We start from the raw sequence: 16,902 nt of genomic DNA on the forward strand, positions 1-16,902 counted from the left end.
TGTTTAATTTAATGGCCTCACCATAAATGTGTATTCAAAGAGTTTGTGTTTATCTGTATGTGATATGCAGCCTGCATAAATGTGATGTGACATGATTTCCCCATTGTCTTGATATTGTAATGGTATCCCCAAGGAACATATTTTAATCTCATTCTACTTCGTCTTGCCATTGTAATGATGTCTGTTTCAACTAAAGTTGTTATTGAAATGTGATAGCTAAATTCCATGAAAGTAGATTAGCATAGTTAAGATAGAACTTTTTTGCTCCACAGATGTTAAACATTCAGTAAAGTAAAATGAATTAAGAAAACCTGTTACATATATAATAATGTAAATTGTGTACCAATGTCTAACAAATAAGCAACTACATAGAGTCAAGGTTAAGTCCATTAGAGCACTCAAAGTCATAGAAAAATGATTTCATCTAGTTACCCTATTTACTTGGAGTTTTTTTATCAATCACACTCATGCATCCATCATTTGGTATTACAGAGTTTGCTGCATAATTCTGTTCTTATTCCTGAATTCAGTTTTGAAAGGAAAACTATTTTATTTTAACAAAAAATACACTTGCTTTTGTGCTGGAGAGTTAAATCATCTGCCTATGAATGAAGAATAATGGATTTAAGAAATAGGTTTGGTTTAAAAATTGTACTGGGCATTTCAGCCAAGCATTGAGCAATGTCTTTAAAAGATATTTGAAAGTAATTAATTTCTCTTACAAACAGGATAAATGTAAAAAAAAATATATGTATATATAAAAGAAGATTAAGAAATAAAAAAGTAAACTAAATGTAAAAGCCAAATTAATATTTTCTTCTTTGCTGGTTGTTGCAATACAGAGGCATCATTCCAAGTGAGGTTTTTATTTGCATATACTATTTACAAGCAAAAAAATCTTTAGCATTAAAATAACTAACTAAACTTCGAAATATGTTTCTGCTAATTTTTCATTTCCATATTTAATCTAAAATCTGAAAAAAAATAGTAATATAGAATTCTACAGGCTCTACTAAACTGAGATTCTAATTACATCTGTAACTCAATTATTAAGTTAAATATTTAAAGGGTTTTTAATATATAGATAAATTTTTACATGTTAATGGGTTTGACTTGATTTTTCTTATTTCATTGAAAACTATGCTTAAAATTTGATATGATTAAACTCAGAATCTAATTAATTTGATAGAAGCAGAAATTACGTTAAATTTTAGCTGTATCTTAACAATGTGAGTAGCATAAAAATTGTTCAATATTGGAGTGTGATTCAGTGTGGAATTCAATGTTTTATCTTGTTTCAGTATGGAGATTAAATGCCAACTTTTATTTTATCTTCTTAGGAGATGAAAGAAAAGCAGGATTCTAATGTTAAACGTGACATTGAGGGAATGGGAGTCCCAGAAATAAAGTACGGTGATTCAGTCTGTTTTGTTCAACATGTGGCCAGTGCGTTATGGTTGACTTACAAAGCACAAGATGCTAAATCAGCACGTTTAGGTCCCTTGAAAAGAAAGGTAACGTTTGGGTGGTTTTTAATTACTTGGAAAATGAATGTTAGATGCATAACAGTTTTTATCTGTCCTGTTTTTTACCATTCTACAAATGTGGCCATTGTGAGTTTAATTGTTTTGTGCTCTTTTATTGAAAATGGCGTGAATATGCCGCTTTAAAAATGAAAACACTGATGAATATTAACATACGTACATAACTGAAGAAATACTTTCCCACTAAGAAATGTATTTAGCTATTTTTCTCCACAGAATAAATTATTAATTTGTGCTTAATTTTTAATTTAGACACTTCTGTAAACTATGGAAATTCCTGATTTTGATGGTCAAATCACCTTTTTTTGAAAATCAAAATTTAACTGTTTAAGGGTATAAACTTATAAGTCATGTTACATTCACTGTTGCTTAAGATCTTAAGATTTTTTTTTAATTGACTATAGTGTATGGAGTGACAACTAAATGTATTACTTAAGAAATGGCCCTAGAAACTGCTGAAGTTTCTTAAGAAATATTAATGAAAAATTTCCTTCCAGAATGTTAGATGTAATTGTGATGTGGCATCAAGATCTTTCTCTTGGCCTTTTGGTACTAGTATATTCTTTCTTAGGGGTATATGACCTGTCATCTCTTCAAATTACATTTACATTTCATTCAGAATTAAGGGATTCTGTTCTAGCTTTGCAAAGCTGCGTCATTAACAAATGATTCTTTGATTCTGTATTCATAGATTTTTACACCTGAACCTATTGTTAGAACATGAAAAAGAAAAAAAAAAAAAATAAAAGTTCATTACTGAAAAGAAGACGGAATTCTTCTTTAATTACTCGTATGTGTGTCCATTCACAAGAGGATACCTGTACGCAAGGACTGTAATACAAAAAACTAGGTCCTCAGCAGCACCCTTGGCACAATCTTGTTTATGCGGTACATGTGCCCATCCTTTTCACTTCCTCTCAGCAACCTGGCTGATCAGAGAAATTCTTCATTGTATACCAGTCATTTAATATTTTCTTGATAAGAGATTTAATCACACAATTTCCCATGCCAGTATTGGCTTTGAGATTTCTTTCCTCAGGGAGTCCAATTTTATTTCTTGAAAAGACAACATGTAGATTATTCCTGTGCATTCAGTGAAGAATGCGGTTTAGTATTTTTTTCCCCCCACTTTTCTGCTCAGCAAGGGACTCAAAAAGCCTCTGTAATTACCTGTCACTTTTATTCTACTTTCAAACTGTTTGATTCATGTTCAAAGACACTAAACCTTATGTTGCCCTCTCACCTGGAGAATTCTCTCCTGTTAAGTACCTTCAAACAGAAGAAAATCCAATACTTCTTGCTTCCTGTAAACGATATTCCTGTGAAGGCTATAAACTGTTTTTCATTCTCTGCAAAATTTGGTACTAGTCTAAAATTTTGTAAGCACGTTTAGATATGTACATCCCTTTAAATTTCATATCAAATTTATTTCTTTTTCTACAGTAGAACTAAAGTCATAGACTTGTATGCATCCTCCACCATAATTTGGTCATGAGATTTCTCACTTTAAGTCACTGTAGTCTTTCTCAAGCTGACATGCAGTCTATATAACATGCCTCAGTAGCCCTAGGAGGATTGAGAAATACCTTGTTTTTGCAAGGGCAAATGGTTTTTTTGTTCCCATAACCTAGCCTTTATCATGACACCTGCTGCAAACCTAGAGAAGAGAAGACAACTATGGTGTTCTGTTGTAAAAAACTCAAAATGCCAAGTAAAATTTTCTGTTGTTTGGCTTTGGTGTAGTTTCATATCTCCAGTTATCATGCTGTCTTTGCAACACACAAATATCTAAGAAATTCTGGCCTCTTTTATGAGGCTTCTGTTGAAAGATTTCTGCCAGAATTCTGATCTGTTGTATCTCTCTCTAAGATCTTGGTAACTAAAAGTTCAAGACTTCGCCAGGTAGTGGTGATGTTTACATCAGTTTTCTATTCGATATTCCTCAACCATCCAGAACAAGTGATGGATGCCCATACTTTCAGTTTGAGAGCTTGCCTCTGTGCTTTCATAGCTCTGGGGTTATGAACTCCTGCAGAGCTCGAAAATGCTGGAGCTCAGAGAACAGAGAAACATGCTACATGATTTGAATTAATGTCCTGGACCATTACTCAGCATGATGGTCAATTCCAATGCCCAGCTTTACTTCAGCAACCAAGGCAGTGCCACATGCTGGTGCTGGGTGCTTCTGGTCGTGATCTACTTACTGGAGTTCTAAATAGCACTTTCCTGTTGTTGTGGTGTTTCTGGATGATTTAGTTGTTGGTGTTGGTTGTTTTGTTGTTGTTGTTGTTGTTGTTGTGGGTTTTTTGTTTGATTGGTTGGAGTTTTTTTGTTTATTTGGGGTTTTTTGTTTTGTTTGTATTTGGTTGGTAGGTTTTTTTTGTTTGATTTGGTTGTGGACTTTTTGGGTTTTGTTTGTCTGTTTGGTTTGGTTTGTTTTTGTCAGAGAAATAGAGAAGATTAAGTCCCTCTTAAAGACTTGTCTGTTCCTTATCCACTGCTTACTTAGGGAGAAGCGTTCATATCTGGTACACAATGGTTAAGGTGCAATTACTTTGCAAGGCATGGCAGTTTTAATATCCTGTCTGTCAAATATTTTAGTTCCTGTATCATTCCTGTAGCACCAAAATTTGGAGCTACATGAAACAGTCTGAGGAAATATTATCTGATTGTCAAATGTTTTCTTAGTTGTTTTGTGACAGGAAGAGCAGTTCAGTGGTTCAGTTAAGAGACCTTGGCACGTTTCTTTGTGGAAACATTTTGTGACATTTCAACCACAGTGTGACTCTGTATAAAGGACTTAAACAAAGTGGAAAGAAGACTAATACATAAACTAGTCTTTCAGGCAATATTTTCAGTACACTAATTGAAAAGTGTTTTCCTAGTCTTCTGCATCCTATTTCCATGGATTCTAGGGTCCAGATAAACTCATAGGATGAGGTACACCTCTTTTAGAAGTACTTCGTCAGCATCTTGGAAGGAACAGAGCACATGTGTACTTTGGATCCTGCCCTGTACAAAAAACCATCACTTTCCAAAGCTTTGATAGACCTATATGTCAGTATGTACAAAAAGTTGTTGGCAAACAATCTTCCCGTTTGCGGCAATAACCACTTGTATAACGTTGTTTGTTAACTATTCAGTGCCTACACAATTACTCAGCTAACTGGGAAGTTGGACAGCAAAATTTTAGAACTAAAAGAATACATTTTTCAGTGGAGAATTCAGTCTTAGGTGAAGCAGCAGGATAAGTCACATTTAATTCTTAAAGAAGTGCTGTTGAATTTTAATGACCCAAAATGATCAAGATACCTAAATATTATGCTGGCTTTTTGTGAAATTGGGTATTTATCTAAGGAGAAAATTTAAAAACCCAACAAAGGATCTCTTCTACTGCTTGAAGTTCCTATGATGTTCACATCTGATTCTAATGAGAATCCAACCTACTGTGTAGACAATAGTTAAGTGAATCAGAAGTTACTCATAAATGGTTTTGCTCCCTTAGCCCCATTGTAGTTTTTATGTTGTTTTTCACTTCAGCTTGATTTTCTTGTCAGTAGTCTTTTTGTGTGTGAATCCTTTAGTAAATGATGCTTAAGATAGTGAAGATCATCTTTCCCTGACAGAAAGCTGGAAAATATTTGATAAGCCTATCAGTTTAATAAATTTCAGGAGAATAAAGGTAAATTAAAATGTTTTCTCTGGTTAACTTTTATGTGAGACTGAGAAATTTGTAATTAACTAATAAACAGGTGTTCAGATAAAGTGATTAACAACTAGTAGCTCAGTATATATGCAATTACTGTTTTCAGTGCAATATTGAAATAAGTTACAAAATATTTAAAAGCACAAAGGTTTTTTAAGTAATTATTGTGATAATTTCAATAGGTTATATTACACCAAGAAGGCCATATGGATGATGGTCTAACCTTACAAAGATGTCAGCACGAGGAATCCCAGGCTGCTCGAATTATTCGCAATACTACAAGCTTATTCAGCCAGTTTATAAGGTACTTGTTACCATCTTACACACAATAGTTTTTTGTTTCTCAATTTGTTTTTAAAGTATTCTAAAATAAGAATTTCTCTAACAAAATCCATATTTCCTGCATTCAAGTATTTGTATTTAGAAGCTATCTGCAATGTATTTTTACTGACTTATGTTTGCCATTTTGATAACTGATGTCATTAAATAGATAAAACAACTTATTTATTTACATGAAATCTAATACTTTGAAGCCAGAAACAAACTAGATCATAATCCACGTTGAAGAAAATATGCTAAATGATCAAAGTGTAACTCCATTGGTATGTACTCTACAGTAGCTAGAACTTCACAATATTAATGAAAGGGTTCCTATTTTTTTTTTTTTGTGGTAGACCAAATATTATAGTTAACTCTACTGAAATTTGTCAAACTAATTGAAAGAAATATCACTGTCTAATACTGTTTAGATAAAAAATGTGTGGGTAAACCACAGCAGTGCCAAGTCCACCAAAAAAAAAAAAAAAAAAGGAAGAGCAAAATAGACCTCTGTAGGTCTTGGAGGGGAATACCAATTTGTTGTCTTCAAAATCTGGACTGCAACATTTTAGCTGTGTATTTTTAATCACCCATGTTGTTGATCCTCCTGCTTCTCTGTCATCTCTCTGATCATATCTGGAATATTTAAAGATCCAGTCCCCTGTGGTGAACTGAATGCAGTATAACAGTTGACACACCAGAGGGACCTGGACAAGCTTGAGACGTGGGCCCATGTGAACTTCATGAGGTTCAACAAGGCCAAGTGCACGGTCCTGCACCTGCATCAGGGCAACCCCTGGTATCAGTACAGGCTGGGGGATTGAGAACAGCCCTGCTGAGAACGACTTGGGGGTGCTGGTGAATGAAAAACTGGACATGAACTGGCAATATGCACTTGCAGCCCAGAATGCCAAACACATCCTGGGCTGCATCAAAAGGACCATGGCCAGCAGGTCGAGGGAAGTGATTCTGCCCCTCTGCTCTCTTCTGGTGAGACCCCACCTGGAGTCCTGTGTCTAGCTCTGGAGCCCTCAGCACAGGAAAGACATGGACCTGTTGAAGAGGGGACAGAAGAGGCCGCAAAGTGATAAGAAGGATAGAACACCTCTCCTGTGAGAACAGGCTGGGTGGGGCTCTGAGCAACTTGATGTAGTTGAAAATGTCCCTGCTTATTGCAGGGGAGTTGGACTAGCTTTGAAGTTAATTTTAAACTCAAACCATGTGATTGTATGATAACATATTATGTGCAGTTACAACAATTAGGGCAGAAGGCTAACTGTAAGCTGAGAAAGTAACAACTTCTTTTTCTCAGCTAAATTATAACTTGAGCATTCTTAAATTTCCTGTTTAACCAACATGTTTATTTGCAGTGGTATGTATTTATGGATATTCAGAGACAGTAACAGCATCTCAGGAGAGACATGATGACTGTATCTGATTATAAGGAATAACACAAGTTGTGATTCTAAGACTTTAGATTATAATAGTATTTATCTTCCAAATCTTTGCTGTACTAGAGGGCAATGCAGTTAGTAATTACAGTTCAATAAGAATTATCTGGGATTGGGATGTTCCACTAACTGTGCAACAGAACTCAAAAACTAATATGGAAACAGTTACAGCTGTTTCCATATATCAGAACACCAAAGCCCTTGGATACTTGGGCATTGTGAAACATGCAACATATGAGTACTCTAAGCATGGAGTCAGTACTACAAAGGATATTAGAAAGTCAGGGAAATTAAAAAATTTAATATGACACCAGACTGGCTTTGTCATAATCTTGATTTATTGAAAAGGCTACATAAAGAGTTGTATGTGGTAAGTAGTTGCCTGATGTCTTTGCTACGCATGTGGCAAGATAATACCTTTGTTTTTATTGAACAATACAATCTCTGCCAATAGGAAAACAAAAGTGTTGGACATGAATATAACTTAAAGCAGTTTATCTCTATTGGTATGTAACTGACTGAAGAGCCATGTGTCCTCAAGATATGTTGAATCTTCATGAACTATTGACAAAATGAACATGAAATGAACATGAAATACATTTGTCACATTTAATCCCTAGTTTGGTTGTCTGAATTCAAGCCTGTATTTAAACAATATTATTTATGAAATAGGTTTTCTAAATGAAAATTTGGCTTGCTTTCACCATATTTATGCGCTCACCTCAGCTTAAATTTTTCCTGTCCTCTTGAAGTATAAGTTGTGTTTAAAAAGTTTTGTTCTTCTGCTGCATATCATCTGGTGTATCTGTTTGTACACAATTGTTCAGAATCTTTTCTGTCACTTATCAATTTAGCTTAGTTTTGACAGGCCTTTATTACCAGTAAGTTTAAGACTTCACATGGAAATAATTCTATACTGATTATTCTGCTGAGGGCTTTAGTATTCAGATAGTGAAGAGAAGTATCAGGAGAACTGTCTTAGGTATGTGGTTGCGTTTGACTTTTTGAACAATACCTTTAGCTATGTTAGTTTGAAAATATGTGGCATTTTGGAAAACAATCTTATTATACTATTTTATTTGTTACTTTTGTTCCCCTTCCCTTCCCTCATTCTTTAGAGTGAATTGTTCATGGCAGTTATCTTACATTGCTAAACTTACAGGATAATAGCTCTTTAACAATCAGCTAGAGAAAGATCTTCAGTTCAGTCAAAGTTCTGTGTTTCCTTCACTATATGTTTTTGTCTGAAGATTTTTAGGGTAAAATACAATTTTGTGCCAATGTATATTAATTTCTAATTGCTGAGATCGATGTATAGAAATACACAATAAAATTGTTAAGAATGTACATGGTACTGAGCAAACTCTTTTCGTAGTCCTTGACAGAGTACTTGTTATGATGATCAAGTGGTCATCCTTTCATTACTGTCTAATAGATGAAAAAATTAAAAAATAAGTTTATAATTAAGAATTGGCTTCCATAGAAGCTGCATTTAAAACATCACTTCTTCAGTATCACCAGTGACTACACTAAACCTTTGTGTTTCTAGTGCTGAGGATATAAAAACAAAGCAACTTCTGCCAGCAATCAGCTCCTCCTAGATTATGTTATTTATAGTAGTGAGTCAGACCTTGAAAAAATTTGGTTGTCACCCAAATGTTTTAACAGGACGGGGACATTATTTTACTTAAAACTGAGATTCCTTGAAATGCTTTGTATTTTCAAATTCTACCCTTCTTTAGTTCCTATATAGAGTTGATACAGATGGCCTACTTGCCAGTTAAAATTACCTGTTATTCTTGTGGTTTTTGTCTCAAAGACTCAATAACCGCTACTATTTTAGTCCATCTGTACATTATGCCTGTATCATCAATAGGATATAAAATACCTAAACAAAAAAATGAGTTACTGTGGGAAAGGACTTATCTGTCTCATATTTTTGCTGACTTACATTGTTTTTTCTGCTCTTTTTTTTTTTTTCTTTTTCCCACTTCAGGAACCTCTGAGCACTTGACACCCAAACAATAGATGTTTGAATGATTTGCAATTCACATTAGCTGTTGCTCATGTACATATGTCATATGTATAAAAAGACTTGATTTAGATACCAGCAGAAAATAGGCTGCTACATAATACTGTAAATTACAGTGTGAAAATGAATAACGCTGCCAGTCTTTCTCATTGTTGTTTTACATAGTGGAAACAACAGAACACTATCACCCTCTGCCCTGCCTGTTGAGGAGATGGCTCAGACTCTGCAAGACCTGATTACTTACTTCCAGCTTCCCAAAGAAGACCTGGATCATGAAGATAAACAAAACAAGCTTCGCTCACTCAAAAACAGACAAAATCTATTCAAAGAAGAGGTACAGAGGGGGAAATTTTATATTATTTCAATTTTAAGTCTATCATGCCACAAACATTAAGAAGAACCTAAATATCATCTAGATGTGTGCATATGATTTCTTATATAGTATAGAGTTCCATAACTGAAATGTGTGTGTATATATATATATATATATATATATATAATATAGACTGTAATGCCATAGGATAACTTGCTGTGACGTATTTTTCACTTCCACACTTGTTAAAGGGCACAAGCTCTCTCTTACAAAATTCAGTCTTAATATTTCTGACCATCTTTAAACAGATGTCCTTTTTAAAAGAAACAGTTTTGACAAGAAATTTCCTTTCTCTCTATGAAGTTATAAAACTTAGATCAATTACAGATGTTATTTCTGATGTCTTGTGTGCCCCAGGATGTGAAACAGGAACTTTTTTCTCTAGAAACTGGAAGAATGCTAGTATTGTGTAGTAGAATTACTCCTTTCTGAAAATGGAATAACTATGTTTCTGTATAAATAGGAAATATACTTTACAATGTTTTTAGTCATGTTTGGATTGCTTCCAGGTTTTCAATACCATTTTAGTCTACAATCAAACTGAAGTTAGAAATCTGTTCTATTATTTGAACTTGTTTGTTTTACAGATATTTAATTGGATAGTAAAATTTCCACCTTATTAATCAACAAAAATTCCTTTGTGTATAGATTTCAAGTGTGGGGGGTGTTTTCCTACATAAGGAAGATTTTATGTAAAAAAAAAAAAAAATTTTGTTCACAAAAATTATAAAAGCCATTACTGTCAGCTTTGTTTATTCCTTTCTTTTTATGATACTTAGCTGAGTTAGGAAAAGTACTGAGTCATTCTCTAAAATGGATGATTCTGATATACAAAAATACATATTCAAATCTGGTAAGCACAATAGGTGTGGTCTTTTCTTTTCATTTTTTTTTTTTGTCTTTTTTTAATATCAAAGATGATGCAGGTTTTAAGTATACACAGGAAAAAATCTTTTAAGAGGACAACAAGAAATACTTTTTCATGTACAGCTGGCTTTCCTCTCTGTCATCTGTGTTTAGGGAATGCTGGCACTAGTTTTGAATTGTATTGATCGCTTAAATGACTACAACAGTGCAGCTCATTTTGCAGGAGTTGCAAGAGATGAAAATGGTACAGCATGGAAAGAAATTTTGAATCTTCTTTACAAATTGTTAGGTAAGTTCTTCAGTAATCTACTAATGTAATAAGACAGGATATGTATTCTTTATATTCTACTTGCTGCTTTACCACTAAAGAATAGGCTGTGTGTTATTCATTCTGTCATGTAAACTACAGAATTTCTTCCATATATTTACAGATATCTATTACAGAGAACAGAGTTTATTGAGAAATTATACACCAGAAAAACAAATCTCAACTATGGAAAAGATTGGTGCAGCATGCCAAATGCATTTTTAAAAATTTAAATACACCTGTGGTGTGCAAATAAGTGTAAATTATTATTTTAAAAACTAGAAAAACTGGAAAGCAGTCTCTATATATAAAGCTGAAGAGAAGTCCGAAAGTAATAGTCAGAATTCATAGGTCTGCTGAATTCATGTTTGTCACTTGAGGCTTAGATTTGTATGTTAATAAAAATAATTGCATAAACAGAAAAAAAAGAGATTTATTTTTTAAGTTTCAGTGCCATGCTTTCTACAGCAAACTGCTAATGTGTTGTATGGCCAAAATTACAGAGTAGGAGAAATATGTATACGTGTATTTCTTTAAATCACTAATTTGATCACCTGAGTTGCATAATTCCTCATATAGGAGAATTCTGTCTTTTAATGCAGTTTAAATACACTCTAATTTCATTACAGGGGAAATTAGTCCCACACCACAGTAAAATACACAAGTCAAGAGTTAAAACAAGGATAAAACAAACCAGGGGTAGTACTTTGAAGCAGGAGGTTACTCAGATAGCACAGACATGCAGATGATTTTGGTGAAATTTTCTCATTGCTTTAGGAAGTAATGAGATACCATTGTCTATATTTTGGTACAGAGTTTAAAGAAAAGTAGGATTAAAGAAAAACCAAACCACAACAAAAACAACTCTTTAGTGCTCTGCAGGCCTTTTCAGATTTTTGTATTGATTTTCTTCAACAGACACGCGTTGAACACACTGTATACAAAAGACTTTTTTTTCCCCTGTGCTCAGTAATGATTTCTGGAAGAAAGAAAATCAGCATTGCTTGAAATACTTGGATGCTGATGAGCTGTCAATGTGCAGTCAAATAACATTGTGTTCTGCACTGGAGAAGACTAAAAAGCTATCCATTGTAGAACGTGTTTAAATCAGAATGTAGAGATAAAGAGTAGCGCTTAACCTGCAAATGAGCTTAAACTTCTGCAAATTATCTACCTGCTCATTGGTAGGAATAAGTAGAAAAAGAAGTATTTCAGCCTCTTGATCATGACTGTGCTTGAAATTTGCATCTAACAAGAGTGGTGGATTATTTCTATTTAAATTTAACAATAAAATAAAACACAAGCAAACCACATTTTTTTTCTGAAATTCTTGTTTAATTAGTAGACTCCCGTCAACTTCAAAAACTGCATGCTCTTTAGAAACTATGTAAGTTGCTGATATTTGAGTTAATGAAAATCTTAATTATTACCGTAACATGTGTATTTAGGATTTGTCTGTTTGTTTTTTTGTGAAGTTGTTATAAAAACTGTGTTAAAATATATATGATTAGCATTGGTAATTTAAAAAGGAAATCACCTATAAAATTATACCTTGTGGGTTTTTTTTCAGCTGCTCTCATTCGTGGCAACAGAAACAATTGTACTCAGTTTTCCAGTAACCTGGATTGGCTAATAAGTAAATTGGACAGATTAGAATCTTCCTCAGGTGAGGCTCACTTTTATCAATGTGAATTAACTATTAATATACCATGCACAGCTGTCTTACATTATAAATGTCAGAGCAGTGTTCCTTGAAAACAATATGTGTTAGAAAACAAATACCCTGCATTTTTTGTTTTTTAATCAAGGAAAGCATTACATTTAAACAGCTATTTTTGTGGTATTTTTTGGTTCTGTATATTTGGTACATGCAATACCACAGCCAATCAGTGTTGAACGTGGCTTTGGTGAATAAACGGATTGGGTCAAACAGTATCAAGACTACTGTCCCATTGCTATTGGATATCACTGTGTTGTTTGTGAACACAAGTACAAATAACAGAGAGAGAGAATTTTCTTTTTCATGATCGGGTATTCAACAAAATATTTAAATACTATACAGTACTCCCTAATAAAACCTCTATCTCTCTCATTGAAAACAAGCTAAACTTGCATTTTTCTCAAGTGGTTTTAAAATTGTGGCTATTTTCAGAAGAAAGGAATTAACAGCTTAATAATGCATTTATGTCCAATGTGGTTCATGTCATAGTCATATCCATACTCTTTAAAAGTGTTTTCATTCTCTTTTTAGGCTGGAGAAAATATAGCGTCTCTTAATATACTGTTATTTACTGAGCTTTTAGATTGTGTTCAGTTGCACAAATGATGTAGTGACATTATTTCTGTGGCCTTCAAACAGGTATTTTGGAAGTGTTGCACTGCATCTTGATTGAAAGCCCAGAAGCTTTAAATACAATATCTGAGGAGCACATCAAATCCATTATTTCGTTGTTGGATAAACACGGGCGCAATTACAAGGTATTTTTGGAAAAACTGAGGATGTATTGATAATCCTTCAGTCATTTGTGGAAAGTGGAAAACAAACAAACAAAAAACAAACAAAACCAACCTAGAGCAATATCTACATGGAAATTCTAGTACCTTTAATGGAATAAAATAACCTTCAAATACATCTGAAAAATGGCTTTGTTGGGATTAAAAAAATGTGTAACATATAATTACTTTTCACTTTCAAACAGAGCAAGTATGTATGGCAGGCAAATTGTATAAGAAATATTGATAACCACTCAGAACTTTGGATTTACTGAGAAAATGAAACATTCTGGTGGCTACAAGCATGTGAACAAAGTAGCTTCCTTTGTGATGCTGGGTTCTACAGAAGCAGTGAACTAAATCCTACACAGTCAATCATAACTTGAGTAATAATAATAGTAGCAAAAAGAAAAAAATAAAATGAGACATTGGAAAAATAACCCAAATATCTAAAAACACAGGTGTTCAGAAAAAGAAAAAAGAAAACAAAACAAAACTAATTGAGTTGCAGCAGAAGAAATAATGGTGGGAATTAATTTAGGCATCAATTTGCAATTTGTTATGACAGAAGAAGCTGAACAGTTTCTGGCTGTGATCAGGATGACGTCACAACACAGAGGAGAATATAGTTTTATGTGTGATTTTCTAGTGTGAGTTTCCTTCTTCAATTCAAATTTTATTTGGGAGACTTATAACCTGAAAGAAGAACAGAGATAGTTTTAGTGAGTTGAAGTTACTGATTTACAGGAGAAAGTAATGTGGAAACCCAACCAACTACAGATACGGGAAACAAGACGACTATTTTTAAGCATGGTTAAGGAGTATGAACGGATAAAAGTAAACATTAAAAATGTGCAATTACAGTGATAAGTTTAGCTGACTATTTTTAGCTGTTTGCAAGATGACTGTATGGTGCCAGTCACCTGCAGAGAGAACCTTTCAACTAGAGCATCTTGGTGTAGAAATCATAGTGAGAACATAAAGCAGAAAAGGGAAATACTGTATACAGAGGAAGAGTTAGACTGGTTAACGGATTTGCACATTTCCATTTGTAATGTCTTTAACTAACGTCAGCAAGTAATGAAGTAATGTGATGTAATGAATTATTTATCTAGAAACAGTATATCTTGTTCTTCTGCAGATTAGAAATTCTGTTGTGATTTAGGAAATAAGAAACACTGATCTTATTAACCAAAATTGTATTGGAAATTATTGATTTGAAGGAAGTTTTTTTTTTTATGGAAAGCCTTGTATTAGAAATACGGTCAACGAGTGAATAAAGATTATTTAAACAGTTTATATATAAAATCTGAGTTGCTGGTTTTCATTACTGTTATTAAGACACTTTGTAACTGGTCAGAGTTTGTGCAGTTATTTAAGTTACTACCTCTATACTTCTGCTTCTGCCCAATGAGAGAGATGGTAGAATGGAAAGTGCATGGGCTAGGACATAGCAAAGTTTGCAATACATTAGCTTAAACTGCTGTTGAGGGTGGTTTTGCACTAATTCACTGAGCAGAGAACAGGAGTGGCTAAAATAAATGTTCTGTTCTGCTGCTCCTTGTGTTGTATGAGTTTCCTAATTTGTAATCAACAGTGTTAAGATGGTGCTTTGTCTTGGAGATGGCCTGTAAGAGTTTAAATCATTTGGGCTCATTGCTCAGTGATTGTCAGAACTCAAGTGCATCTTTAAGCTCCTTTTTTTTCTTTATGAAAGTCTGCAGCTATGTCCCTCAGCATTAAACAACACTGTGTTACCGTGTTCTCTCTTTGAAAATCTTTTGCTCTGATAATCTGTGGGAGAATAATGTCAATTTCTTTCACTTTTCAGGCTGTGACAAAAAAACCCACCAACTTTCTGAAATTCTGTTTTGCTTTGTAGTGATTTCTTTTAAATGTTTTTCATTTAAAAAATAAATGAATTGCTTTTCATATTGAAAACATGCTTTCAGAACAGATTCATAAATAGTCTGGGAGTTGCAGTTGGGAATTGAAAACTAATTTTGCTCAGAAAGTTTTTGGGTTGCAGTAAATTTCTCAAACAATTTCCTTTTACATTTCGAATTGTTAATGAGATTTAATTAAAAAATTGTGAAGAGTTGACATACAGCTGTTCTAGCTTTTCTTTTATTCCAGTAGAAATAAGAATAAGGAATCTCAAAGGAAAGCTTTTTTGGGGCATTTTGCAAATTCTGTGTTCTGAGTTTGTGTTCTATGAATATTTGATATGTTCTATCAGTAGTACAGACTATACTCGGTCCATAAATGTGAAAAGTATTTAGAAAACAATGCTAGTTTGTATTTATTCTTTCCTTGAGATCTATTCTGAATGTAAATTAATATATGCAGCTGCCTTTCTTTTGTTTTTTTTTTTCATTGAAGGTTCTTGATGTACTTTGCTCTCTCTGTGTCTGTAATGGAGTTGCAGTTCGTGCCAATCAAAATTTGATCTGTGACAATCTACTGCCTAGAAGAGACTTACTCTTGCAAACACGTTTGATTAATGATGTGACAAGGTATAGTGACATGTTTTATTGTTATGTTAGAAAAAACTGATCTTACATGTCTTCAATAATTAATTGAAAAAAATACCTAAGAGATGTTCCATAGCTTTCAATATTGAGAGGTACACCTTAGGAAGTGTTTATATATTAAGTGCTGTAAAGAACGCTGCAGTTGTAATGGAAACTGTGTTCAAATAGAAATGGCTAGATAATAATAAAGTCTGTTCTGAAATAGAAAGATTAAAGTTGTTGCTTCTTTCTCATTCAAAACAGAGCATGGCTTTACGTAATGATTATTACAGAGTATGTAAATATACTGTAAAGTACCTGGGTGCTTTAAGAGGGATTTAATTTCCTGGCAGTCTTACTCCTGTTAAAAAAAACAAAACAAAACAAAACAAAAAACATTTAGGAAATGATGATGTTATTCCTCGTTTGACTATATTTTAAAGCACGGAACCTGTACCTTAGAAGGTGATTCTACAGCAGATTTATAAAAGTCAGATTTATGAAGTCATAAAATGGGTCTCTCTTTTAAATATCAGAAGCAAAATGTGGACATCTACACTCTTATTGTGTTTGCAAAGTTTATTTGGCTATCATACAGCAATATAATTCATATATTGCATTTAATGTTTTACACTAACTGGCTTACATCTTTTTTTAGCATAAGGCCAAACATATTTTTGGGTGTGGCTGAGGGATCTGCACAATACAAGAAGTGGTACTTCGAGTTAATAATTGATCAAGTTGAGCCATTCTTGACGGCAGAACCAACCCATTTACGAGTTGGATGGGCCTCCACTTCAGGTTATGCCCCTTATCCTGGAGGTGGAGAAGGATGGGGAGGCAATGGTGTTGGTGATGACCTGTACTCTTACGGTTTTGATGGCCTTCATCTGTGGTCTGGTAAGAACATTGTTCACTTCCACTTATTTTTACATTTGGGAGTTACCTACCTTTACCCTCAGAACCTATATGTATATAGGATGCTATTTTATGGTGAGCTACATTTGAAACTCCAGGATATCAGGAAGTTATTTAGAATTTCAGATCAGGCTTCTTTCCTGAGATTTTAGTCAATATTGAATTATACCAATTAGGCTTCTTAGCAGATAGCTTCTATTTTCATGATTTTGATCAAAAAATGGCAATTTCCAGATATAGATCGATACTGACCTACGTCTGTTTTTTCAAAATCAGTGGATATTTTGATCTCAGACAAATTCACTGGATATGGATCTACATTTGCAGTATTCTTTCACTTTGTACCTACAGTTGAAGTAAAATGTCATTTTAATGCTCAC

The 16,902-nt window shown here is 33.6% G+C and overlaps 1 protein-coding gene across 8 annotated transcripts in view; it reads left to right on the forward strand.

Annotated features, from left to right (window-relative positions):
- Positions 1 to 16,902, forward strand: part of RYR3 (ryanodine receptor 3) — a 243,915-nt gene that overhangs the window by 80,714 nt on the left and 146,299 nt on the right. For all 8 annotated transcript variants that reach the window (XM_065064236.1, XM_065064235.1, XM_065064238.1 and 5 more), the window contains exons 11-18: positions 1,341 to 1,514; positions 5,433 to 5,554; positions 9,217 to 9,385; positions 10,445 to 10,580; positions 12,169 to 12,264; positions 12,958 to 13,076; positions 15,474 to 15,607; positions 16,263 to 16,504. In XM_065064236.1, coding sequence (XP_064920308.1) covers positions 1,341 to 1,514; positions 5,433 to 5,554; positions 9,217 to 9,385; positions 10,445 to 10,580; positions 12,169 to 12,264; positions 12,958 to 13,076; positions 15,474 to 15,607; positions 16,263 to 16,504 — 1,192 coding nt within the window. The remainder of the gene's footprint in view (positions 1 to 1,340; positions 1,515 to 5,432; positions 5,555 to 9,216; positions 9,386 to 10,444; positions 10,581 to 12,168; positions 12,265 to 12,957; positions 13,077 to 15,473; positions 15,608 to 16,262; positions 16,505 to 16,902) is intronic.

Source organism: Columba livia, chromosome 5, assembly GCF_036013475.1.
Source record: "Columba livia isolate bColLiv1 breed racing homer chromosome 5, bColLiv1.pat.W.v2, whole genome shotgun sequence".
NCBI lineage: Eukaryota > Metazoa > Chordata > Aves > Columbiformes > Columbidae > Columba > Columba livia.